This window comes from Bos taurus, chromosome 4 (assembly GCF_002263795.3).
Source record: "Bos taurus isolate L1 Dominette 01449 registration number 42190680 breed Hereford chromosome 4, ARS-UCD2.0, whole genome shotgun sequence".
NCBI classification, from domain to species: domain Eukaryota; kingdom Metazoa; phylum Chordata; class Mammalia; order Artiodactyla; family Bovidae; genus Bos; species Bos taurus.
This window is the reverse complement of record NC_037331.1, coordinates 82,718,725-82,746,491: the sequence shown is the minus strand read 5'-3', so window position 1 is coordinate 82,746,491 and position 27,767 is coordinate 82,718,725. Positions and strand designations below refer to the sequence as shown.

The 27,767-nt window shown below is 39.8% G+C and overlaps 1 gene segment (V, D, J or C); it reads right to left on the bottom strand.

The window, feature by feature from the left end:
* Positions 1–250: 250 nt before the first annotated feature.
* On the bottom strand, positions 251–26,299 carry TRGC4 (T cell receptor gamma C4). The segment is given in 8 exon segments: positions 251–848; positions 3,179–3,229; positions 3,516–3,563; positions 3,876–3,935; positions 8,503–8,832; positions 12,725–12,777; positions 25,676–25,976; positions 26,106–26,299. Coding segments are annotated over 8 exon segments (1,029 nt in total).
* Positions 26,300–27,767: the final 1,468 nt, after the last annotated feature.

Sequence of the window (27,767 nt, the reverse complement as noted above, 5' to 3'; positions counted from 1 at the left end):
TGTCACACTGTCACCATCAGAACGTCCCAAACTGATGAGTCTGAATCTGGTGACTTTGAAAGAGAAGGACCCTGGGCACCTTCATTTGCCCCAGTGCCCCAAAGAAAGCACCATAGCCACCATTTCAGGGAAAGACTTAGACATGTGGTATTGACCACTATTACAACCATGCAGAATTTGATAGCTCAATTGTCATGATGTTTCTTACATTGGTTAGATTTCATGAAATTAAAGTACACACAGACAAATGTGTGGACTTTTTATTTATTTTTTTACTTATTGTGCCTATTATGAAAAAGAACGTACAGAGTTCAAGTAGCAAAGCTGGCTGCCCCAGGATGTGTAACAGGGAGGGTCAAGACCATGGTCTTGGGGAAGATGCTGACGGAGGAGATGGGGAGCTGCCCGCTTAGTGCACCCTGGAGGCATGGGGACTTGGGGTGGAAGGAGCTGATGCGGGTGGGGACAGTGGTGGGAGAGGCTCCCCTGGACCCGCCCTGGGCCTTGCTCCCTGAGTAATAACAGAATTCCTTGTTTCAGGGTAGAACTGTCTGTTTGCCCAGTGTTTGAAAAATTGTTACACAATAATGACATAATAGGGGAAAAAACACATATGCACTGAGATAACCCAAATCCAAAAAGCAAGCAGAGAATTTCAGTATCAACAGATGATTAAGGAAAGCTGACTCCTTCGGGGACCCTCTATCACAAGTTCTTCCCGTCACAGAAGATGCCTGTTCTCCGAAACACACAGGAGGTGATGATGATACAGTAGACCACACTCTTGAGGAGGAGAAGGAGGTAGGTGTAATAGGCAGAGGTGTTCATGAGCTGCAGCTGCAGGGTATCTAGGAGAAATCATTTGATTAGTTACCTGCTCTTTTGAAAGGTCAATACACAGTAATGGGAGGAGGTCATAATTATTTCTGCTGACCTACTGTGAAGTGTTACCCCTGCACCACCAAATGCCAAAGAAAACAAATGCAAGCACCATGAGCACCACCACTGCCAGGACAATTCAGAATCCAGTTGGCAATTCAAGTCAATCAACAACCTCAGCTAAATTCACTAGACTCTTCCAAAATATTAAAAAAAAAAAAAGTTGTGTTTTTAAAGAATGAATCCAAAAGGAAAAATATTTGTGATAAATAGCATTTAGCATTTTTTGCCCCCCTCCTGCATCTCTGAGTAATAATAACAGGTTATATTCATTAACAACTAATCAAACACTTATTTTGAGAGCTTTGCATGTAAAATTCTACTCTTATCTAAGCTTTAAGATAACCTATGAAATTATTGTGCTTCTCTAGTGGCTTAGATGATAAAGAATCCACCCGAAATGCAGGAAACCTGGGTTCAATCCCTGGGTTGGGAAGATCCCCTGGAGGAGGGCATGGCAACCCACTCCAGTATTCTTGCCTGGAGAATCCCAATGGAGAGAGGAACCTGGTGCACTACAGTCCATGAGTCACAAAGAGTTTAAACATGACTGAGTGACTAAGCAAAGCAGAGCATGAGATTATTAGTTTCAATCACATTTTACAAGTAAACTGAGCACAGAGAAAAATAATTGGCCTGAGGTCACACATTTAGAAAGTACCAGAAACCACATTTCAATCCCAGCAACATGACGTTGAAGAACACATTCTTAGCTGCTCTGTAATCCTGCAACTCTGTGTGCAATTGACACACCAGACATCAAAGTTAAGCATAAATATCAAGTTGAATTGTTGATTTGGGAGGATCTGAGCCATTATATGTTGTGAATAAATGAGGTTCCTAAGAAAGATACAAGTCATGGAAATCTGGTTGTGATACATTGTAGTGGGCAGAAGGTTTTGGTAAACAGGATATTTTATTAAATGGAAGAAGGTCTTTAGTCCAAAATTCCTGAAACATCAGGAGCTCATGCTTCACTCACCTGTCTGTCTTGAATGTCTAACATCATGGCTGTGATGTTATAGGATAATTGCCCTTATGTGTCCTTGAAGTTTTGCAAGAAATATATGCTGTCAAAAAACAATTAACAGCACTAATGATGGGCCTGACTTGGCTACTCAATTAATCTCAGGACTGAGTTTCTTCCTGTGGAAATTTCTCTTTCCCACACTTCATCTTCATAGAGTCAGAACTCCAGAATCAGTAGCATTTAGTATGGAAAGGATCTCAGGAGGTGACCTGCTCATAACTAACTCCCCTCAGTCAGGTCAGGTATTAGCTGAATTCTGGGCCCCCTGATACTTGAAATGGAGGAGGAATCAGCAGAGCTAGAGCCAGAGATTCTAAATGCACTTGGAACCCGTAGGGAGAAGAGGCCACCAACTAGTATTGATTCTGTGCCAGCTAAATGGATACCCTGTCGGAGACACTCCACATATGTGATCTTATATCTCCAATAACTGAGTTCAGTCTATTATTGTTTCCAACTGGCATATGAGGGCAGTATTGCTCAGAAATGTAACTAATTTACCCATTTTTCATGAAGCTAATAATAAAAGTATTGGGGACTGTGATGTTCAGAAGCCCATGCACTTAACCCCCTGCCCATGGGTTCATCCTGTCTCAGGACCTTGGCTTCGGGAGTCTTGCTCTATGTCTACCTCTTAGAGGAGGAATAGAGAACTGAGTAAGTTGTGTGAACCATTGTTTCAGATGGACTAAGTTGAATCCCCAAATCTAGCTGTGTGACTTTGTACAAAGGACTGAACTAATTTTGGCACATTGCCCTGATTGCAAAATGTTGGAAAATATTGTACCACCTCATAGGAGTGGTTATAGGGAGCAAACAGAGTATATGTGAAAGATATAGCAATACACTTTGTGTATATCAAGCTCTCAGTGTCAGTTCATGTATTATATGCAAACAAGGGCTAAAACTCAAATGTCTAGAAGCAACTTGACATCGCATTTCTCTAGTCACTACAAACAAAAGCTACGCAACTAAGTGAAGCCCACTGTTGAAGTAATTCAGAACCTATCACTACATCCTCAAAACTCCAAAACCAACATTTACTGTGCTAAGATGACTCTTAGGGAATGATGGGATTACTTAAAATATGATACCATCCATTCTACAATATCCAGACTTCTGGCTTTCTATCTTAAACCAAAGAAGTACAAAAGTTAAGTTTATTTAGAGAGGAAAAGTGCTGTAACATGACACAAAGGCAAAACTTACTGCTTTCATCTTTCAGACACACTTTTGTAGAATTATTATCAGCAGTGACTTCTAGAAGAAAGGAGAGCAAGTATTAATTGTATTGTCAATTGTTCATATCTATTATTAGACAGTGGCACATATGTGATTAAGTATATGTGTGTTAATATATATGTATATATAAGGTAAAATTTGCTAGCACAAGTAGGAGAGATACTCTGATTAAATGTATGAACTCCACAATTCTAGGAATAATTGCTTTTTCCTAACATTAAGCAGGGAAGTTCAAGAGGTAATTTGATCAGGAGGGAAAAAATGCTATAGGATTTTGTAAAGGCAAACAAAGTCAAAAACTTACCACTTTCATCTTTCAGACAAGCTTTTTTAGAACCAGTACCGGTAACTTCTAGAAACAATGGAAGCAAGTATTAATTGGTTGTCCTTGCCCAGTATTTTACAATGTGTACATATGTATGTAAAATGTGTGTATCTGTGTATATATAAATATATATATTTATATATAGTGAGACAGTGAGATAGTCAGTGAGATACAGTGAGACAAAAGAGATATCATTAAAACTACGACAATGAGCCCCACAATTTCAGATAATTGTTGGTCTTTTGTACTTTTAGCCAGAGAAGTTCAAAAGATAAATAGATTAGAAAGGAAATAAAAGACTAAAGCATGACATAAAGGCAATCATCTACAAAAACTTACTGCTGTCATGGTTTAAACAGTCACTGGGAGACTCAGTGGTAGGGACAATTGAGCTGACAACTACAAGAAATGAAAAAAGTATTAGTCAATTATTTGTGCCCATTATTTGACATTGTGTGTGTTTATACATGTGTTATTGTATAATACATATATATGTATATATATAGATAATCTGCTGAGAGAGACAGTTATTAAAAATATGAGCCCTACAGTTCCAAAACTAGTTGGTCTGATTCCATGTAATTCATAGATTTCATTTGCATATAGTTTTCTACACATGGAAATGTTGAAGTTCGTGAAGGCTACATTTTACCATAACTGGAGGGTAATACCCAATGGCATCCTATTTTCCTTCTGTATTCATAGCTCCTAGCACTGTGCTTACCACAAAGTAGGTGTTGGAGAAATACTTATTGCAAAGACAAGTAATCAGGAAAAGTGGCTGCTCCATAACTTCAGCACCCACTGCCAAGATGAAGAATTGCTACCAAATCAAAGTCATTCAAAGCTAGAGTCCTCAAGGGAATCCCACGTTTGAAGGAGTTAGGCTAAGGCATATTTCCCATCAAGCAAAAGAAAGCGCTGAAGCTTTCCAAAGCACACACATCCTTGGTATCCTTGGCTCACGGACATGATTTTTCTGTAGTTGTGGAGCTTATGGGCATAACGAAAGCAATGTTAACAAGGTTAATAGCTGAGTGACTGTAACTGGGCTAGGCACTCGCTTAGCTCTTCACGTGCATTATCTTCTTTAATCCCCCAGTGACACTGGAGTGATTTGTGTTTTGGAGGATTCCATGTTACAAAGGAAGAAATAAGAATTAGAGGGTAACTGGCGGAGAGTCATATCGGTGATACCAGTGGTGGCAGAGACACCATTCAAAGGATGGTTGTTGGGGATTAAATGAGACAGAGCAAGTGGAGAGTACTCTAAAAATAAGCCTTAGAAAGAGAAATCAACCTATGCAAAGACAACAGAATTCCACCATTGTGAACATTAAAAACATTTTGTCTTCTAGAGATCTTAATTATTCTTAACAATGACCTTTTTATTACAGGAGCTCAGCATTTCTTTCCAGGGGTAAAAAAAAAAAATAGATCAAATCACATTTTTAGTTATCTGGCTTGATAAAACTTGAAGTGAGAATTTTATTCATGAGTAATGTCAAAGAAAAATACAACCATATTAGTACAAAATTTTTTTAAAAGATCATGGACTGTTGGATGGAGGAAAACAGTCACAGAAGTTGTTTGGTTTATCGCTTTTCTCCTGGATGGGTTCATGTCCACATGAATACAGTCTGCTATATTTTTTACGCCCTCAATGAGATATTTTTTTCCCTATAATCTAAAACTTGGATTTGAGGTATGAATGCTTTGGAGTAAATCCCAAGAATGAAAATACAAGTAGAGTCATGTTTTGATGTTAAAGTATCCTCAAGAACTGACTTTAATAAGTCCCTTTCTTTCCTTATAATGATTTTATTCATTAAAAGGTAAATAGGGGCTTCCCTGGTGGCTCAGTGGTAAAGAATCTGCCTGCCAATGCAGGAAGCATGGGTTTGATCCCTGATCTGAGAGGATCCCACATACCATAGAGCAACTAAGCCCATGCACCACAGCTATTGAGCCTGCACTCAAGAGCCTGGGAGCTGCAACTACGGAGCCCGTGTGCCACAACCACTGAAGCCCACAAGCCCCAGAGCCCGTGCTCTGCAACAAGAGAAACCGCTGCAGTGAGAAGCCCACGCACTGCAACTAGAGAAAAGCCTGTGCAGCAATGAAGACCCAGTGCAACAAAATAGCAATGAAGACCTAGTGCAGCAAAATATAAAATAAATAAATTTTTTAAATTGTTAGAAGATAAACAAATTTCTTACTACCATGCATTGATTGAGGTAGAAACAATAAAGAAACAAATTTTTGTAATAAACTTCATGTGTTTATGATAAGTTCAATTTCTCAGTAAAGGCTGGTTGAAAACTAGGACCAGATTAATTTTATTTCTCTTCAAAATCATTTCATCAGTCTGTACTTCCATGTTATATTCTTAGCTTTTATCAAAAACAAAAAGCTTCTAAGAAACAGCATTAGAAATCTGCGGTAGAACGACATTAGCAGAAATGCCCTCATTAGTTTTACTGCCGTTAGAACCACTTGCAAAGCATTTGTTTCAGAAGTTGTGTCAGGTAGAACACATTATGAACTGGGGCTTCTCTCCAGTATGGTCATTGTCACAGTGACTCATTTTTTCCTGACTACAAGAAAAATTAAAACCTAGTAGGATAATCAGAGCTGTGGTTACATTAGACAGCACTTAGCAAATTTGCTTCCTCTCTATTTATAAAGAGTAGAAATAACAATTTAGGGCTGTTTTTGTATTCTTACTTTTAATTAGTTTTAGGAAAGGATACAAATAGATTTGATGAATATAAGAATAAATACATCTATGTCATGCTTTGGAACGTTTTCTCTGGTGCTATTCTATTTGCTCTTCATTGCAGTCCCAGGACAAAGCCAAGGCAAGTGTTCAAACCTAATTTGATCAGTGGACAAACTGAGGATCAGGGAAGAGATAGGCTTGCTTCAAAAATCTGGACTGGTGCCCAGTAAAAGTCTATGTACATTTGATTAAGCACGTGGTTCCCACTGCTTAAAAAGGGCTTCCTAACCACAGGAAAGGCACAGCAATGATTCCTAATTAGGGACACTCTGGGGCCTTTGGCCTGCTAGGTGAATACTGAGGACTTTCAGTCCGGAGTCCTGTGAGTTACAGGATCACTGCCAGGGCCAGCGCACTTCCAGCCCTCTGCCCAACATCTGTATCACAGGGTCTCCTTTGGTACACCTTGCCCAAATCACAAGTAACCCTGAGTGATTAAGAGACAAGTGGTGTTGGAGAAGACTCTTGAGAGTCCCTTGGACTGCAAGGAGATCCAACCAGTCCATTCTGAAGGAGATCAGCCCTGGGTGTTCATTGGAAGGACTGATGCTGAGGCTGAAACTCCAGTACTTTAGCCACCTCATGCGAAGAGTTGACTCATTGGAAAAGACTCTGATGCTGAGAGGGATTGGGGGCAAGAGGAGAAGGGGATGACAGAGGATGAGATGGCTGGATGGCATCACTGACTCGATGGACGTGAGTCTGGGTGAACTCCGGGAGTTGGTGATGGACAGTGAGGCCTGGCGTGCTGCAATTCATGGGGTCGAAAAGAGTCGGACACGACTGAGTGACTAATCTGATCTGATCTGATCTGATATTCTCTTGACTGTAGTGCATCCTTCTGGGAGAGTAATTCACCTGAGTGTGTTCATCCACATTCCCTCTAGGCCTGGCACGTGCTAGGGCTACAATGAGAGTTTGTGAGAAGCATTTTCCAATGGCAAGAAATGCATTCTTTATGTAGAATGAGAGTAAGTCTGTATACTTTAGCCTCACCCCATCTCTAATTACAAAATTTTAGCTTATCTTATGATGATATGTAAAATACAAATTTCAAAAACCTAAAAACATAATAAAACCCCAGGTGTCTAATTATTCTACATTTTGTTGAACTGCAATCTGCCTCCATCATACAAACACCGTTTTATCATTTAATAACTCATTGTTGTGGAATTGTACCTTGCATAAAGCAGAATTAAAGTGACACTGACTTATTTGCTGAGTAGAACATTCCTAAAAGATGCATACATGTTCTCATTTCCTGGTCAGCCAAGGTCATCCACAGTGGAGATTTGTTATGTGCTAAGTTGGAGAAGGCAATGGCACCCCACTCCAGTACTCTTGCCTGGAAAATCCCATGGGTGGAGGAGCCTGGTGGGCTGCCGTCCATGGGGTCGTTAAGAGTCAGACAGGACTGAGCGACTTCACTTTCACTTTTCACTTTCATGCATTGGAGAAGGAAATGGCAACCCACTCCAGTGTTCTTGCCTGGAGAATCCCAGGGACGGGGGAGCCTGGTCGGCTGCAGTCTATGGGGTCGCATAGAGTCGGACACGACTGAAGCGACTTAGCAGCAGCAGCAGCAAGTTGCTAGATATTTTCACAGATGTTGTTTCCTTAAATCCATACAACAACTTTAAGAAACATTACTATGATCTTAATATTTTGGAAGATGAAACCAAATCTGAAAAGGTTAAGTAAAATTTTTTTCATATTTATGTATCAAAGCCTACTGCTGCTACTGCTGCTAAGTCGCTTCAGTCGTGTCCGACTCTATGCGACCCCATAGACTGCAGCCGACCAGGCTCCCCCGTCCCTGGGATTCTCCAGGCAAGAACACTGGAGTGGGTTGCCATTTCCTTCTCCAATGCATGAAAGAGAAAAGTGAAAGTGAAGTCGCTCAGTTGTGTCCGACTCTTAGCAACCTCATGTACTGCAGCCCACCAGGCTCCTCCGTCCATGGGATTTTCCAGACAAGAGTACTGGAATGGGGTGCCATTGCCTTCTCTGGTACCAAAGCCTATCCCACTTTAATTCTATGGGAGAGATAGCAGAACATTTATGCTACCATTAAATAAAACATCATTTTATAAAGACATTTGTTTGTTTTTCATTAATGCTTAACAGAAAAAGTGGTGTATTTTATTTGAAAAACAGGGTTCTGTTTTATGTTTATTCACATACCTTCATTTATTGAAGGAAAAAGAATCTCTTGATTAATTCCTCCTATATTTCTCTCGTGTTGTACGACACAGATATGTTCTTTGTCCATGGAGTTTTCAGTCACGGTCAGCCAGCTGAGCTTCATGTATGTGTCAGTAGTCTTCATGGTATTTCCCTGCTGGGATGGCAGAGCTTTGTTGCCATCCTTTTCTTTCCAATAAACCTTAATAATATCAGGGAAAAATTTCTCCAGAAGACAAAGGTATGTTCCAGTCTTACTGTGATTGATTTCAGCAATTGAAGGAAGAAAAATAGTGGGCTTGGGTGAAATGTCTGTAGCAAGGTTTCTATCTGTGGGGGGAAATAAAATATAATTAAAAAGAATCATTAGAGCAACACTAACATTTTGAGATTTGGAAAAACCTAGCAAGTAATAATGGAGAAGGCAATAGCACCCTACTCCAGTACTCTTGCCTGGAAAATCCCATGGACGGAAGAGCGTGGTAGGCTACAGTCCATGGGGTTGCTCAGAGTCAGACTCGACTGAAGTGACTTAGCAGCAGCAGCAGCAGCAAGTAATAAGGCTTCCCAGGTAGCCCAGTGGAAAAGAATCCACTGCAAATGCAGGAGACACAAGAGATGTGGATTCAGTTCCCGGGTTGGAAAGATCCCCTGGAGAAGGAAATGGCAACCCACTCCAGTGCTCTTGCCTGGAAAATTTCATGGACAGAAGGGCCTGGCAGGCTACAGTCCATGGGGTAGCAAAGAGTCGGACACAAGTGAATGACTGAGGGCAGCACAGCGAGTGGTAAAAGAAAGGCATCATTGAACCAGTGCTCACGGTGGCCTTTCATCCACAATAGATTGTCAGATGCGTATTATTGTTCTTATCTTTGATGGAAAGAAAAGTTCAAGACTTCATGTAACTTGCCCAAAGTCACAGCTGTTGAGTAGTAAAGCTAGATTATACCTTGACCTTCATTTTTCTCCATTTGTAAAGATGGCGTATGACTTTTAAATACCCCACGTAAACACTCCATATCAAGGCTTCCAAAATTCATGAATACATTTATTGTTTTGTCAGCTTATTTTTTTTGTTTGCTTGTTTTTTGACCATACTATGCAGCATGCCGTATCTTAGTTCCTGCACCATGCTTTGAACCTGTGCCTCCTACAGTAGAAGTGCAAAGTCCCAACTGCTGGACTGCCAGGGAAATCCTGATTAAAAAAAAAATTCTCTTTTGCTCTATCATAGTGGAGCCTCTTTTGGAGTAGATGGGTGGGTTGTGGGAATGCGGATGGAGGAGGAGACCAGGTAACTCTGATGGTTTCTCTATCTGTGAGAATCTTTGATGCCTTCTAAATTACTTTCCTTTCCCATCTTATCTTGTATTTTAACTTATGCTCTCTTTCGCCAAATGACACATTCTTATGTTCTGAAACTCTGTGGAAACTCATTCATTTAACTGATTCTGGGATGCACCATATTTATTTTATTTCCCACAAAAATAAACACCCAGAGAAGTTTATCATTTTTAAAAAGTGATATGCAATTGCTTTTTAAAATGGAGTCAGTGTCCACGGGTATGTGACAATGTATGAAGTTAACTTTTCTCTCCAAATGTGGGTCCCATGCCCAATTCTTAAGTGCTGGAATCCTCTTTATTTTTAATTCTATATAACCTCTCAATTTTACATCTGAACCACTCCAGATTTTTTAGTAGAGCACTACATTATTTACAGTGCCTTGAATGTGGAAGCAAGATAGCTATATTTCTAAAACTTTTATTTAAAATGTACAATTAATCCCAAACTCCTAATTTGGGATTAACAGATAGCACAATACTATATATAAAATAGATAAAACAATAAGGACCTACTATATAGCACAGGGAACTACATCCAATATCTTGTAATAACCTTGTAATAATAGGAAAGAACGTGAAAAAGACTATACACACACAGATACACAAACACACACACATACACACATATGTATAAATGAATCATTCTGCTGTACACCTGAAACTCACACAATGTTGTTAATCAACTATACTTCCATTTTAAAAAAAAGTATTATTTTCAGAAGAGCTTCTGCGTGGCTCAGCGGTAAAGAATTCATCTGCAATGCAGCAGACGCAGGAAAAGTAGGTGCGATTCCTGGGTTGGGAAGATCCCCTGGAGGAGGAAGTGGCAACCCACTCCAGTATTATTGCCTGGAGCATCCCATGGACAGAGGAGCCTGGTGGACTACAGTTCATGGATCGCAAAGAGTCAGACATAACTGAAGCAACTGAGCACACATTGTTTTCAGAAATGCTCTTACACTGAACTTACCAAGTAATGCATTTATCAGAATTTTGTCTCAATTCAGAAAGTGCACCAAATCACATTTTACTTTGGAATTTCGTCTAAATTCAGGAATAACATACAACATTTTGACTCTCATTTGAACCTACCGTATAAGGCTGCTGAACTGCTTTGGAGCACCACTATTCGCTCTTTTCCACCTACTGAATAGAGTGTATATCCCAACCAGGAATCGAACCTGTGCCCCCAGCACTAGAAGGCCGAATCTTAACCACTGACCCACCAGGGAAGCCCCTCATTGGGAAATATCTTAAGAAAAGAAAAATTGGACTTCTCACATGAGAAGAAAAGAATTATTCAGAATTTCTGCCTGTGCAGCAAAGCTCCTGATTTTTCTACTAAATCAGTAAACAGACGGTGTTGATTTTTTACTCATGCTTTAAATATAGTTGGGTCTTAATGTGTTTATTTTAATGTTATGCATCTTCCTTTTAGAACAAGTAGTACTTTATTCATTATCATAGCAAGACACTGTGTATTTCTCCAACCATATACTATGCTGACATTTACGTGTTCTCTTTTTTTTCTTCTCACTTTTCCTTTATAAATTAGATAATTAGAACTATTTCATTTTTAAATAGCAGTTTCAAATTTATGATATTTCCCTCTATATTTGACTTCCCTTCTTGATCACTTTCTTTATAAATTAAAACTTTTTTCTGATAAATATGAGCATGAAGCCCAAACTTATTGACTATATATTTAAGAGCCAATAAATATTGTTGTTAGAAATGATACCAAGTAAGCTAAAGGATTAAGATTTAAACCACATAGAACAACAAGACATATTAAAAAAAATACATTTTAATCTAATTTTTCTTGCTAAGTAGACAAGAACCTGCTAAAGAGAGACAAATCCCCCCAATTCAATTTTGTGTGTGTGTGAGTGGACAGTAAGATAACTTTTCATTTGAGGAGTCAGAAGTACAGCTGCATTCTCTGAAGAATGTCAGTGCTGTCAACAGTTTTGCAAAAAACTCTCCCTCCTGGAGGCCATTTTCACTTTACATTTGAATAAACAACTATCCAGCACCTATGAGGTGTTAGCCAATGTGCTAAGTACTTTATTCACTTTATCTCATTCAATTCTCCTACTACCCCTGCTGAATATACACTGTTATCCTATCTTATGGATTAGGAGACTGAGGCCAGAGAATCACCCCCATGTTCACATAAGTAGTTAGTGGTGGGTCAGAAGCTCCAGGTCAGCCTGACTCAAAAGCCCATGTTTTTGAAAATACGTCTTCAGCATCAGAAAAGGAAACCTGTCAACTCACAAAACTTAGCTGTAATGACAAACTTCAACCTTGGGCCAAACACTTTTATGACTATTACATATACTACATTATTGTTTAGTTGCTAAGTCATGCCCGACTCTTGCGACTCCATGGACAGTACCCTGCCAGGCTCCTCTGTCCACGGGATTTTCCAGGCAAGAATGCCACATGGGCCCTTTATTGAAGTCCACATGGATACAAAGCCAAATCCTATTACAACATTTGCACAGTGTTGTCTACACGCTCCTTTACTATCAGATCAGATCAGATCAGATCAGTCGCTCAGTCGTGTCCGACTCTTTGCAACCCCATGAATCGCAGCACGCCAGGCCTCCTTATCCATCACCAACTCCCAGAGTTCACTCAAACTCACGTCCATCAAGTCGGTAATGCCATCCAGCCATCTCATCCTCTGTTGTTCCCTTCTCCTCCTGCCCCCAATCCCTCCCAGCATCAGAGTCTTTTCCAACTTGTAAAATCTCTCCTAAATCTAATCCCCAACCACATACCCATTTTTTGTGGCTTTCATTCTCATTTAGTTGTTCCTCACTTTCCCTCTATTACCTTGGAAAAAAATTACATTCTCTAATACCTACCTGTGACAACAAGTTTTGTTCCAACATTGAAGTTTTTTTTGTAATTATTACACAGTGATTCAGGCTGTATCAAAAACTTTAGACTAATTTAGCTTCACCGATTCCTTCAAATTCTAGTGGAATTATGATAGCCTGGAATTCAAGACACCAGGATTCAGGTCCTAGTTCATTTTGCTCCTAACAAGTTCTGGGGCTGAGCAAATCAAATAAGCTAAACCCTTAGATACTTCATTTATTTGTAAAAGATGTTATTACTGTTAAGTCAATTGAACATCCTTATCACAGTTGCAGTGAGATCAAAACAAAACAAGAACTGAAGAGTGATTTGAATAAAAATAATATGGAGATAAGATACTATAAAAATTACTGTATTATCATTATTATTAGCATTTTTATTTCTGATAATTGTGTGGTCCAACATGACATTTTAATAACATGGGGCCAAATTTTGCATACCCTGATAGGAATTCAGTGTTTGGGGTTTGCAATTAGATTTGTAGCAACTAATGACTTGTTTGCTTTACTCTATGCTGTAATATGTCTAGACCTCTCAAAACCATCATCACAGCTTTTCACATACCCAATTAATAGGCAATCATTTGTTTATTCTTATTTGTTGTATTTCCACGTTTAAGAAATCCAAAGAGAACATTGGCTGAAGCAATCAGTACATGGAACTTCTTCACTGGTGTTGTCCAAAATAAATGGCATTTTTCCCCCCATTAACAGCACATCTACTGGCATTCCAAGCTTTTACCTGAAATTTCAGCCTCAAACTGACTTCTACCTAACTCATGCCCAAAGTTCAACTTGCAACTCTGGGCACTGAACCTTAAGACAGAATGACTAAGAGAAATGGCCTGTTCCAAATGAAGATGCCCAGTCCTCAAATCCTCCTATTTTCTCCTTGGATCACTAAAACGTTGCCTGCCTTCCTGCTGAGGGTCACCATCTGTGGATGACATTAAATGTTGGAGGACATAGCATTGATGTACTGGAAGTATAAATGTATATGTTTAAAGACCATTTATTTCATTTTATAAAATGGATGTTGAAGGCAAAGTCCCCTTTTTATTTATTTATTTACTTCACTTTCCTCTTAAAGACTCCTGCATTGAAGTTCTCTTCTAATTTTGTGGATGGAAAAGCATATCATATTTTAAAATTTGGTGTGTTTATCAAATTTGGTGTGTTAACAGATAGTATGTATTCCACTACATTTTTTCCTGCTTTCTTATTTCCTTTTATTACTTGTTTCTTTTGTATTGAGATAGAACTGACACATATTCTGAATATTTAATAAATGCATATTCAATATGACTTACATGATCTTTTGGGCATAAAGAAAGGTCATCTCAGTGCCATCATTAAAAGCAAAAGCATTGTTTTCACACATGAGTAGCAATACAAAGTATGCACTATGACAACACTGTAGTTAATTGAAGGATCCAGGTCAGACTACAGAGAGTAAATATTCAGGATATAAAAACATGACTTAATGTTTCTAACATCATGTAATGGTCTAGTCCACTTACTTCAGAATAAACAAGTCTCTGTGTGAGTGTGAAAGTCACTCAGTCATGTCTGACTCTTCACGGCCCTATGGACTATGCAATCCATGGAATTCTCTAGGCCAGAATACTCAAGTGGGTAGCCTTTCCCTTCTCCAGGGGATCTTTCCAACCCAGGGATTGAACCCAGGTCTCTCGAATTGCAAGCAGATTCTTTACCAGCTGAGCCACAAGGGAATCCCTATTGGATCTCAAACTTTGCCAACAGTAATTAGTCATGTGACTTACAGCATTTAAGTGAACTACTCTAAACTCAGTTTCCTTATCTATGAAATGAGAATGAAAGGATTCCTGTTGAGGAAAAGATAAGGCATTGAAATACTTACCATGGTGCCTGACCCTCAGTAAATATAGCTAATATTGACTAATATTAAAATTCTCTTTAATGGGATGGTTTTGAGGCCGTTTCATCAGTCGTCCACCAAACAAAAGGTGTAGATTTTACAAGCAATAACTATTACATTGGGCTTCCCTGGTGGTTGAGTGTTAAAGAGTCTGCCTGCCAATGTAGGCAACATGAGTTCGATCCCTGAGTCAGGAAAATCCCCTGGAGAAAGAAATGGCAACCCATTCCAGTATTCTTGCCTGGGAAATCCCATGGACGAAAGAGTCTGGCAGGCTACAGTTCATGGGGTCACAAAGGAGCCGGACGTGACTTAATGACTCAACAAAAACAACTATTTAATCAATTAAGAAAGGAAACAAGTTCATCAAGATGTCCTGCCTCTCTGCAGCCACATATCATAGAACATGGGTCCCCATTAAGCCAGAATTTCAAACACTTTCCCACTAGAATAGAAATGGTTTGTTTGAGTGTTATCCTTGTTCTATCTGTGATGTTCACACTTTTATCTCAAGCATCCAGCACAGAAACAATTCAATAAATATTTGCTGAGAGAATGAAAGAGCAAATGAGGATATGTAACCATGCACACCATTTTCAAGGACTTTGGAGCTGAAATGACTCAAGCTGACAAACTTGTCCATATCCAAGAAACTTATGGCTGATTCTTGTTGAGGTTTGACAGAAAACAACAAAATTCTGTAAAACAATTATCCTTCAGTTAAAAAATTAATTAATTTAAAAAAGAGATGCAATCGCTCAAGTTTTAAAGACTATCAGCCTACCTCTGAGAAGCTAGAGTAATAAGAAGTGAGATTTATCAAAGTTCTATAGTCATTTACTATAGAATCTTTTTGCACTGCTATTAGGGATGAGGTGAAAATCTATATTTGTTTGGCAAGTTATTAGGAGAATGGAGCAGATTTATCTCAAACTCTAGAGAAGAGCTAATTAAAAGAAGAGTAACTCACTTAACATACCATCTTCAAGAAAAGGAACCTGAGCCAAAAACTTACACTAACATAATAAGGAACATGATAATGGTATAAGAATATTGAAATAGAAATGAAACAATAAAACTGAGTCCTTTTTATTATCTAGCCTGATCCTATTCTGCATGTGTGTGTGTTTTCTAGAAGAAAAATTTCAACTGTTTACAAGCAGAAAAAATAAACCATTTCCAAAGTAGTTTAGTTTCCATATACAGAGACCAGTAGCTGAAAAATTGCTGTTTGTATTCTGAGACCAAGAATGTGGCAGTCAGATAAGGAGGAATCCTAAATTGCTTTTTTCTAAAAACCATCAGTCAGAAATTTCTTGTCTATCCAGGGGTTAGGATTTGGCACTTCACTACCATGGGCTTGGGTTCGATCTCTGATCAGGGATCTAAGATCCCACGAGCCCCCAAAATAAAATAAAATGAAAAGCATCTGTTAGTCTTTCATGACCAAGGTAAAAAATGGAAAAAAGTTACTTACCATGGGGAGCTATTATGAGCTTAGTTCCTTTTCCAAATATCTTCTTTCACTCTGAGCCATTACCCTGGTTGAAGCTCCTACAATAATCTCAGCCTTCACCTACCTTCATGACATGACTAGCAGTTGAAAACTTTGTACTGGCAACTTTATTCTCTGGGTTCTTTTGAAAGTCCTTGAACATAGGTTTTGTGGTATTTGATGTTTTATTAATTTTCCTCAGATAAATGGACCCAAATATCTGCTTTCCCCAGAGGAGAAATCATTGAAAACACTGATAATACATGAAAAGTGTAAAAGCAGGAAAAGAACACATCATTGGCACCAAACAGTTAACTACTGGCCTTTCTAAATTTCCAGGAATAGTATTCAAAGAATTAAGACTTTTTTTTTTCCAGGTGTTCAGCTCTGTTGAAACAGCTCAGAGTTTACATCAAAGGAAAGACCCTTCTGTTCCCACAAACACCAGGGCTGTTCCGTCAGCAATTTAGGAATGTATTTCTGAAAAGAAGAAACTCTTCAGTAACTGAAAATGCAAATATGCCAACACAAGTGTACTTGAGAAATGTGAACAAAGGTCTCCATTGTTGAATAACGTAATTCTTTACCACGGCAATGCAAGATGAGAGAACATGTCCCATGACGACTTACTATTTTTCCTAGAATAAAGGAAGAAATTTGTAGAATTCTATCTGCTTTGAGATTAGATTCCTTAGTAAAACTAAAACTTGAAAACAATATCCATTTCTCTGATATGTTGAAAGAAGACTCTTAGAGGCTGTTCTGTACTCTCAAGCCACTCACCTTAGATCAGGAGAAAAAGAAATATCCAGAAGCAACTGAGTGCTTCTCTGAGCACAGATGAACTGTCCAGCTGCCAGAATCCATACAGGACAGGCCCTGAGATTCCCATGTCCATGGCAGATCCACCCAGTCCTGGCCTGAGGCCCATGAGCACTCAATGCCTCTGCCCTGAGGATGAAAATAAGAGGAGATCATGGTGAGCAGCTGTCCACTCACAGCACCCAACACAATATAAAAGGATGAGAGACCTGGATGAAAATCATATTTAGAAAGGAGTCTTTTTTTAAGGGCTTCCCTGGTAGATAACATGGTAAAGAATCTGCCTGTAATGCAGGAGACCTGGGTTCGATCCCTGGGTTGGGAAGATCTGGAGGAGGGAACAGCAACCCACTCCAGTATTCTTGCCTGGAGAATCCCCATGGAAAGAGGAGCCTGGCGGGCTACAGTCCATGAGGTTGCAGAGTTGGATATGACTGAGCGACTAAGCGCATCTCATCTCTTTTTTTAAATTGAAAGTTCTGGGTTATTAGTACTTGGGGCTGACATATACTCTTTGCATCTATTATAGACATGAGTGATGCCCACTCATCTCCTTTTTGACATCTTGTCTTCTGTTTTTCCTTATTCTAAGACCATGAGCAGAATTTTCCTAAGCTTTAGGAGTTGTCTGTATTCCAAGACCCATGAAGGATTTAAGTAGTAAAATGTAAAAGAATAGGTAAACAGTTACACAATCTTTGATTATATTTACAAAATAATACAAGACCATATGAAGAAAATAGTACAGGATTTTATTAAAGGGCTGGAAAAAACCTGCATAAGTAGAGGGACATATCATATTCATGAAAGAAAAACTCCATATCATAAACATGCTAATCCTTCCTAAAATCACATAAATTGACTATAATTCCAATCCGAGTTAAGATAAACTTTATTTGTTGTTGTTGTATGTTGTAAGGATTGGGATTGAGCTAATTATGTTGTAAGAATTTTAAAGCATAAATGAAACAAAAGTCCTACAGAAAACACTCCAAGCATATATTAATGTAAAAATATGATAAGGAATTTTTAAATTGTAGAGAAATGAGAGATTGTTTTAAAACTGGCTTTGAGCTACTGATCATTTGTTGGGAGAACAAAAAATAGCTCTTTATCAAATACTATATAAATGAGTTGCTCTTATTCAGTTGCTAAGTCATGTTTGACTCTTTGCAACTCCGTGGACTATAGCACACCATCCTCTTCTGACCTCCACTATCTCCCAGAGTTTGCTCAAACTCATGTACATCTAGAGTATTGCTATCTAAACATCTCATCCTTTGGTTCCCCCTGCTCCTTTTGTCTTCACTCTTTCCCAGCATCCGGTTCTTTCCCAATGAGTCAGCTCTTTGCATCAGGTGGCCAAAGTATTGGAGGTTCAGCTTCAGTATCAGTCCTTCCAATGAAGATTCAGGGTTGATTTCCTTTAGTATTGACTAGTTTGATCTCCTTGCTGTCCAAGTGACTCTCAAGTGTCTTCTCCAGCACCACAATTTGAAAGCATAAATTCTTGGGCACTCAACCTTATTTATGATCCAACTGTCACATCCATACATGACTACTAGAAAAATTGTACCTTTGACTATACAGATTTTGTTGGCAAAGTGATGTCTCTGCTTCTTAATACACTATCTGGGTTAGTCATAGTTTTCTTTCCAAGCAGCAAGTGTCTTTTAATTTCATGACTAAAGTGACAGTCTGCAGTGATTTTGGAATCCAAAAAAAATAAATAAATTCTGTCACTGCTTCCACTTTTTCTCCTTCTATTTGCCATGAAGTAATGGGACAAAATGCCATGATCTTCATTTTTTGAATGTTGAAAAAGCCAGCTTTTTCACTCTCCTCTTTCACCCTCATCAAGAGACTCTTCAGATTCTCTTCACTTTCTGTCATTAGAGTGGAATCATCTGCATATCTGAGGTTGTTGGCAATTCCCCCAGCAGTCTTGATTACAGCTTGTGCTTCATCCAGCCTTGGCATTTCCCAGGATGTACTCTGCATAGCAGTTAAATAAGCAGGGTGACAATATACAGCCTTGACATACTGCTTTTCCTATTTGGAACCAGTCTGTTGTTCCATGTCCAGTTCTAACTGTTGCTTCCTGACCTGAAGACCTACAAGACCTTTTAGAACTAACACCCAAAAAAGATGTCCTTTTCATTATAGGGGACTGGAATGCAAAAGTAGGAAGTCAAGAAACACCTGGAGTAACAGGCAAATTTGGCCTTGGAATACGGAATGAAGCAGGGCAAAGACTAATAGAGTTTTGCCAAGAAAATGCACTGGTCATAACAAACACCCTCTTCCAACAACACAAGAGAAGACTCTATACATGGACATCACCAGATGGTCAACACTGAAATCAGATTGATTATATTCTTTGCAGCCAAAGAATATAATAGGTTTCTCAAGAGGCAGGTCAGGTGCTCTGGTATTCCCATCTCTTTGAGAATTTTCCACAGTTGTTCCATGTCCAGTTCTAACTCTTGCTTCTTGACTCACATATAGGTTTCTCAGGAGACAGGTCTGGTATTCCCATCTATTTGAGAATTTTCCACAGTTTGTTGTGATCCACACAAAGCATAGTCAATGAAGCAGAAGTAGACAGTTTGTTGTGATCCACACAAAGGATAGTCAATGAAGCAGAAGTAGATGTTTTTCTGGAATTCTCCTGTTTTCTTTATGACCTGAAGAATGTTGACAACTTGATCTCTGGTTCCTCTACCTTTTCTAAACCTAGCCTATACACCTGAAAGTATTAGGTTTATTTTTAAAAAAGCATCTAGAAATGTGAATGGTCTAGTGGTTTTCCCTACTTTCTTCAATTTAAGCCTGAATTTGGCAATAATGAGTTCATGGTCTGAGCCATAGTCAGGTCTTGGTCTTGTTTTTGCTGACCATATAGAGCTTCTCCATCTTTGGCTGCAAAGAATATAATCAATCTGATTTCAGTGTTGACCATCTGGTGATGTCCATGTATAGAGTCTTCTCTTGTGTTGTTGGAAGAGGGTGTTTGTTATGACCAGTGCATTTTCTTGGCAAAACTCTATTAGTCTTTGCCCTGCTTCATTCCGTATTCCAAGGCCAAATTTGCCTGTTACTCCAGGTGTTTCTTGACTTCCTACTTTTGCATTCCAGTCCCCTATAATGAAAAGGACATCTTTTTTGGGTGTTAGTTCTAAAAGGTCTTGTAGGTCTTCATAGAACCGTTCAACTTCAGCTTCTTCAGCATTACTGGTTGGGGCATAGACTTGGATTACTGTGATATTGAGTGGTTTGCCTTGGAAATGAACAGAGATCATTCTGTCATTTTTGAGATTGCATCCAAGTACTGCATTTCGGACTCTTTTGTTGACCATGATGGCCACTCCATTTCTCCTGAGGGATTTCTGCCTGCAGTAGTAGATATAATGGTCATCTGAGTTAAATTCACCCATTCCAGTCCATTTCAGTTCGTTGATTCCTAGAATGTCCACATTCACTCTTGCCATCTCTTGTTTGACCACTTCCAATATGCCTTGATTCATGGACCTGACATTCCAGGTTCCTATGCAATATTGCTCTTTACAGCATCGGACCTTGCTTCTATCACCAGTCACATCCACAGCTAGGTATTGTTTTTGCTTTGGCTCCATCCCTTCATTCTTTCTGGAGTTATTTCTCCACTGATCTCCAGTAGCATATTGGGCACCTATTGACCTGGGGAGTTTCTCTTTCAGTATCCTATCATTTTGCCTTTTCATACTGTTCATGGGGTTCTCAAGGCAAGAATACTGAAGTGGTTTGCCATTCCCTTCTCCAGTGGACCACATTCTGTCAAATCTCTCCATGATGACCTGCCTGTCTTGGGTCGCCCCATGGGCATGGCCTAGATCTGATAGATAGAGTGCCTGATGAACTATGGAATGAGGTTTGTGACATTGTATAGGAGAGAGGGATCAAGACCATTCCCATGGAAAAGAAATGCAAAAAAGCAAAATGGCTGTCTGGGGAGGCCTTACAAATAGCTGTGAAAAGAGAAGCGAAAAGCAAAGGAGAAAAGGACAGATATAAGCATCTGAATGCAAAGTTCCAAGGAGAAGCAAGAAGAGATAAGAAAACCTTCCTCAGTGATCAATGCAAAGAAATAGAGGAAAACAACAGAATGGGAAAGACTAGGGATCTCTTCGAGAAAATCAGAGATGCCAAAGGAACATTTCATGCAAAGATGGGCTTGATAAAGGACAGAAATGGTATGGACCTAACAGAAGCAGAAGATATTAAGAAGACATGGCAAGAATACACAGAAGAACTGCACAAAAAAGATCTTCACGACCCAGATAATCACGATGGTGTGATCACTGACCTAGAGCCAGACATCCTGGAATGTGAAGTCAAGTGGGCCTTAGAAAGCATCACTACGAACAAAGCTAGTGGAGGTGATGGAATTCCAGTGGAGCTATTTCAAATCCTGAAAGATGATGCTGTGAAAGTGCTGCACTCAATACGCCAGCATATTTGGAAAACTCAGCAGTGGCCACAGGACTGGAAAAGGTCACTTTTCATTCCAATCCCAAAGAAAGGCAATGCCAAAGAATGTTCACACTACCGCACAATTGCACTCATCTCACACGCTAGTAAAGTAATGCTCCAAATTCTCCAAGCCAGGCTTCAGCAATTTGTGAACCGTGAACTTCCTGATGTTCAAGCTGGTTTCAGAAAAGGCAGAGGAACCAGAGATCAAATTGCCAACATCCGCTGGATCATGGAAAAAGCAAGAGAGTTCCAGAAAAACATCTATTTCTGCTTTATTGACTATGCCAAAGCCTTTGACTGTGTGGATCACAATAAACTGTGGAAAATTCTGAAAGAGATGGGAATACCAGACCACCTGACCTGCCTCTTGAGAAATTTGTATGCAGGTCAGGAAGCAACGTGAGAACTGAACAACAGATTGGTTCCAAATAGGAAAAGGAGTATGTCAAGGCTGTATATTGTCACCCTGTTTATTTAACTTATATGCAGAGTACATCATGAGAAACGCTGGACTGGAAGAAACACAAGCTGGAATCAAGATTGCCAGGAGAAATCTCAATCACCTCAGATATGCAGATGACACCACCCTTATGGCAGAAAGTGAAGAGGAACACAAAAGCCTCTTGATGAAAGTGAAAGAGGAGAGTGAAAAAGTTGGCTTAAAGCTCAACATTCAGAAAACGAAGATCATGGCATCCGGTCCCATCACTTCATAGGAAATAGATGGGGAAACAGTGGAAACAGTGTCAGACTTTATTTTTCTGGGCTCCAAAATCACTACAGATGGTGACTGCAGCCATGAAATTAGAAGACGCTTACTCCTTGGAAGGAAAGTTATGACCAACCTAGATAGCATATTCAAAAGCAGAGACATTACTTTGCCAACAAAGGTTCGTCTAGTCAAGGCTATGGTTTTTCCTGTGGTCATGTAGGATGTGAGAGTTGGACTGTGAAGAAGGCTGAGCGCCGAAGAATTGGTGCTTTTGAACTGTGGTGTTGGAGAAGACTCTTGAGAGTCCCTTGGACTGCAAGGAGATCCAACCAGTCCATTCTGAAGGAGATCAGCCCTGGGACTTCTTTGGAAGGAATGATGCTAAAGCTGAAATTCCAGTACTTTGGCCACCTCATGCGAAGAGTTGACTCATTGGAAAAGACTCTGATGCTGGGAGGGATTGGGGGCAGAGGAGAAGGGGATGACAGAGGATGAGATGGCTGGATGGCATCACTGACTCGATGGACATGAGTCTCAGTGAACTCCGGGAGTTGGTGATGGACAGGGAGCCCTGGCGTGCTGCAATTCATGCAATCGCAAAGAGTCGGACACGACTGAGCAAATGATCTGATCTGATCTGATCTTAGAAATGTGAGCTAGAAGGAACAAGTAGGAGACTGACTGGATCTTCGGGTAGAGAAACTTGGAATGAGAAGATGGAAAGAGACATCTTTGGCTTTCCAGGTGACTCAGCGGTAAAGAATTTACCTGCCAATGCAGGAGATGTGGGTTTGATTCCTGGGTTAGGAAGATCCCCTGGAGAAGGAAATGGCAATGCACTCCAGTATTCTTGCCTGGGAAATCCCATGGGCAAAGGAACCTGGCAGGCTACAGTCCATGGGGTTGCAAAGAGTCAGACATGACTTAAGGATTAAACATTAGGAGACATCATTACTTAATATTTAATTTTTGATGATGTGGTGGGAAGTGTTCCTTCCTCTTTGATATTTTTAGAATATTTTTAGACAGATGTTCTTTTATAAATATTAGGTTGAATTAATCTGAGAAGCTGTCTGGTCCTAGACTTTTGTTTTTGGAATGCTTTTGATTACTGATGCAGTTTCATTTCTGATGGTGTATTTATATTTTCTATTTCTTCCTGGTTAAGTGGAGAGATTTTACATTTCTAGGAATTCATCCATTTATTCTAGGTTGTCTGTTTTCTTGCATGGCAAATGATTATTTGCAGTAATGTCTTATTATCATTTGTATTTTGATGGTGTCAATTTCAATTTCTTCTATTTCAAGTCTCATTTTGCATATTTGAGATTTTTCTCTTTTTTACTTGATAAATTTGTTTTTCCAATTTGTCTTTTCAAATAACCAGTTCTTGATATCACTGATATTTTCTATTGTTCTTTTATGCTCTATTTTATTTATATCTGCTCTGATCTTTACTAATCTTTCCTTCTTCTTACTTTTAGGTTAATTTGTTTTTCTTTTCTCTAGTTCTTTTAGGTGTTAGTTTAGGCTGTTTATTCAGGTTGTTCTTGTCTCCTGAGGTAGGCTTGTATCACTATAAACCTTACTCTTAGAATTGCTTCTGCTGTGTGCCACAGATTTTTATGATGTTCTTCTATATTGGGGCTTCTCTGATAGCTCAGTTGGAAAAGAAGCCATCTGCAAAGCAGGAGACTCCGGTTCAATTCCTGAGTCAGGAAGATCCTCTGGAGAAGAGATAGGCTACCCACTCCAGTCTTCTTGGGCTTCCCTTGTGGCTCAGCTGGTAAAGAATCCACCCGCACTGTAAGAGACCTGGGTTTGATCCCTGGTTTGGAAAGATCCCCTGGCGAAGGGAAAGACTACCCACTCCAGTATTCTGCCCTGGACAATTCCATGGACTGCATAGTCCATGGGGTAGCAAAGAGTTAGAAATGACTGAGCAACTTTCACTTCACTCACTTCCATTTTTATTGTCTTCAAGTATTTTTTATTTTCTCTGATTTCTTTGGTCACACACAGGTTGTGTATAGCATAGTTTTTATCCTACACATGATTGTGATTGTGTTTCTTGTGTGTACATAGTAACTGCCATCTCTAGTTGTGCCCTTGGAGAAACTGGCCTGTATAAGCAGATAGAGAGTGGAAGAGGAGGGAGAAAATGTGAGCATATAGAAAGATAGTTATCACTATGTGATGATGAAAAACAGTGGTGTAATGATGTATTTGTCAGTAACTGGGGAAGAAACTGGATCTCCATATTAAGATTGCTACCTTACCCCCATACACAGAAATTGAAATCACAGCAGATCAAAGAAACGAATGTGCAGAACAAAATCTTACCACCACTGGAAAAATCTAAATTAAAATATATTGAATGCTTCAGACTGTCCTAAAGCTGCAAACAGTTAAACCATGTGGTTGCTGATCAGTTCAAGTTCAGTTCAGTTGCTCAGTCATGTCCGACTGTTTGTGACCCCATGGACCGCAGCACGCCAGGCATCCCCGTCTATCACCAACTCCAAGAGCTTGCTGAGCAGTACAGCAAGTTAAAGTTGGTGCATTTACTAGCCAATCTCATCTTCCCTGCAGTCACAGAAGTGGAAGGACATGAAGCTTTGACTTGTGGTTGTGGGGTTATCATGAACAAATATGATGACCTGGGAGAGCAGCAGTGCCCAGGGGTGCAGTAAGAGAGGAGGGGCTTCTTGGTTGGGAGGAAGCTCACAAGCACTCTTCTAGAATGCACTCCTGTGTCAGGCTGGGACCTGGCCCATTTCAAAGGGAGACATACCACTTTATCTGTTACCAGACCAGACCAGTTTTGGCTGTGGGCTGAACTTCAAAAGAAGGTGTAAGTAGAATATCATGGTTGGCTTACCTAAAACAATAACTTTTTTTCCTACACTTTCACTATGTTAGTCATGCCCTAGTTGGTTATATGAGGAAAATATCTATTTGTCCAAAAGAGAGATCAGATACCAGCTTGAGGTTTAAGAAGTCTCAAGTTTTCATTCCATCATTTCTTATTTTTCATATTCCTGAATAATAAAGATGCTCCATCCCCAGCCATTTTCTCTGGATAATGATGGAATTAATGATTCCATATTGTCTAGCCTTTCCATTTTGCTCTTCTAAATGTCTTTCCTAAGAGATCAATCCTAGATCCCCTGTTTGTTCTAAAGAAAAAATTATATGAACTCTATCAGTTCCTAGGAGAGTGAGGATATGCTGCCTGCTATATTGCTTGCTTACAGCCTGGGGATGAAGGTCTGTTTTCAGGAAAAACTATGGCTGTTGTGGAGAGGGAGGAGGTGGCTATAGAATATAAAACTTCGGAAATGGGCATTGAGCTCAGGGTTTCTCTTTGTCCAGAGTAAAGAAAATCTGGGGGAAGAAGTGAGGCAGGGGTTGTTACCAGAGCTGCACTTGGCAGCCACAAGCAAAATTTCCAGTGCAGTGTACAGGAAGTCTGAACCAATGTGCTTATCCCAGACAGCACAGTAGTACATCCCAGAATCACTGTCTTCCAGATTTAGGATTGCAAATCTGTAGCTCCTTCCTGTGACTTTATAAACACTGTATTTTTCTTTTTTGGTTCCTGATTCGAACTGAATCTTGGTGTAGTAGACATCATAGTAGAAAAGGCGTTGGGGAGCCATCCCCTCCTGTTGTTTGTACAGGTGGATATATGTGGCATCTTGTGTAAGATCGCAAGTGAAAGAAGCAGTCTCCCAAGTCTTGCCAGTGACTGACATCTGGGCCCCTTTGGCGTTGGAAGATACCTGAGTGACTGCAATGGGAAAAGCAATAAAAAATAATGATGAAGAGGAAACACCAGTTTCTGAGTATGACCCTTCCTGCCCCCACCAATGCCACAAAATACAGAAGAATCCACTGAGCATACAGGCAACACACTTACCAAGAGCCAGGAAAACCAAAGGCAGCACTAGGGCCCACAACATGCCTGGGACAGTGAGCTAGACTGGGGTTCTCAGCAGATGTGACAGGCAGGGGAGTCAAAGAGGATCTTTCTTTAAAACCACCAGGCTAAGCCCAGAGGGGGTGGTGTCAGAAGAGGCCTGGGTGGAGCTGTGCCTCTCTGTACCAACCCTCTTCTTGAAGATGTCCCTGTGGCAGGCTGGGAACACCTCCCCCACCCAGGAGAAGAGATGCCTGAGCACTGAGAGCTCAGAACTGCAAGCAGAGGGATCAATCAGATTGGGGGTTGGGGGGAGAAACATGGACAAAGCTTGCCTGTTACCTGGTGGAGTGAGAAGACCTGAATCGGGCTAAATTCCCTGCAGTTCAGCCTTTCAGTGTTAATGTTGATGCCGTGGTCTTGTCTGGTGATTAAACATCTTTATATCATTTCCCTGAACTACCTTTTCTTTTACACCTGTAAGCCAACTTCGAACAGCAAATCCAATAAGAATTGAATGAGCCTTATTAAAAGAAATTAATATCAGTTATACTGGTCTACATCTGACTCTCCTTTAAAGTAAACAGATATGTGCTGTGTGTGTGCATGCCTCATAAAACAATTTAATGGAGGATTTATGTTCATCCTCAAGTAAAAGACTGTCTCATTTAGGGTTTCCAGATTTTGTGGGGAAAAAAATGCAAGGAACTTTGCAATATTTGAAACATCCACAAAGGAAAAAAAAATTGACTTATCTGAAATTCAGGTACATGCAAATCGAAACAACAATGAGATATCATCTAACATCCGTCAGAATGGCTGTTATCAAAAAGAACACAAACAACACATGTTGGTAAGGATGTGGAGAAAAGAGAACCCTTGTACATTTTCACTGTGCTTAGTCGCTCAGTTGTGTCCGATTCTGTGTGACACCATAGACTGTAACCCACCAGGCTCCTCTGTCCATGGGGATTTTCCAGGCAAGAGTACTGGAGTGGGTTGCCATGCCCTCCTCCAGGGGATCTTCCCAACTCAGGGATAGAACTCAGGTCTCCAGCAGTGCAGGCAAATTCTTTATCATCTGAGCCACCTGGATTCTTTACCGTCTAAGTACACTTTTGGTGGAATGTAAATTGGTTCAGTCACTACTGAAAACAATGTGGATGTTCCTCAAAAAGTTAAAAATGGAACTACCACATGATCCAGCAATTCTACTTCTGAGTGTTTTTCAAAAGAAAACAAAAACACTAAAAGATACCTGTACTCCTAAGTTCATTGTTTATAACAGCTAAGTGCCCATCAACAGATGAACAGGTAAAGTAGCTGTGGTTATATGAATACATGAAATTACCATTATGTGGCCCCTAATTATGTGGTGGGTTTAGACGACTCTCCTGACTGCTTTACAGCTGTCTCTTGACTGACGCACTTTCTTCTATCACGTTTCTGTTTCTCTGTCTCCCCAATGCACCATTCTTTATATCCCTCTGTCTGTCCATCTCTATGTTCACAGATCTTCTCTGTTTCCTATTGCTACACCCACCCCCTCTTTCTTTTCAGCTCTGACTTCTTCCCCTTCTCTCCTTCTCTTTAATCTCTCTTCCGTTTTACTATTTCTTTCCTCATCTCTATTTCTGACTCTTTCTATCTCTGTACTTGCCT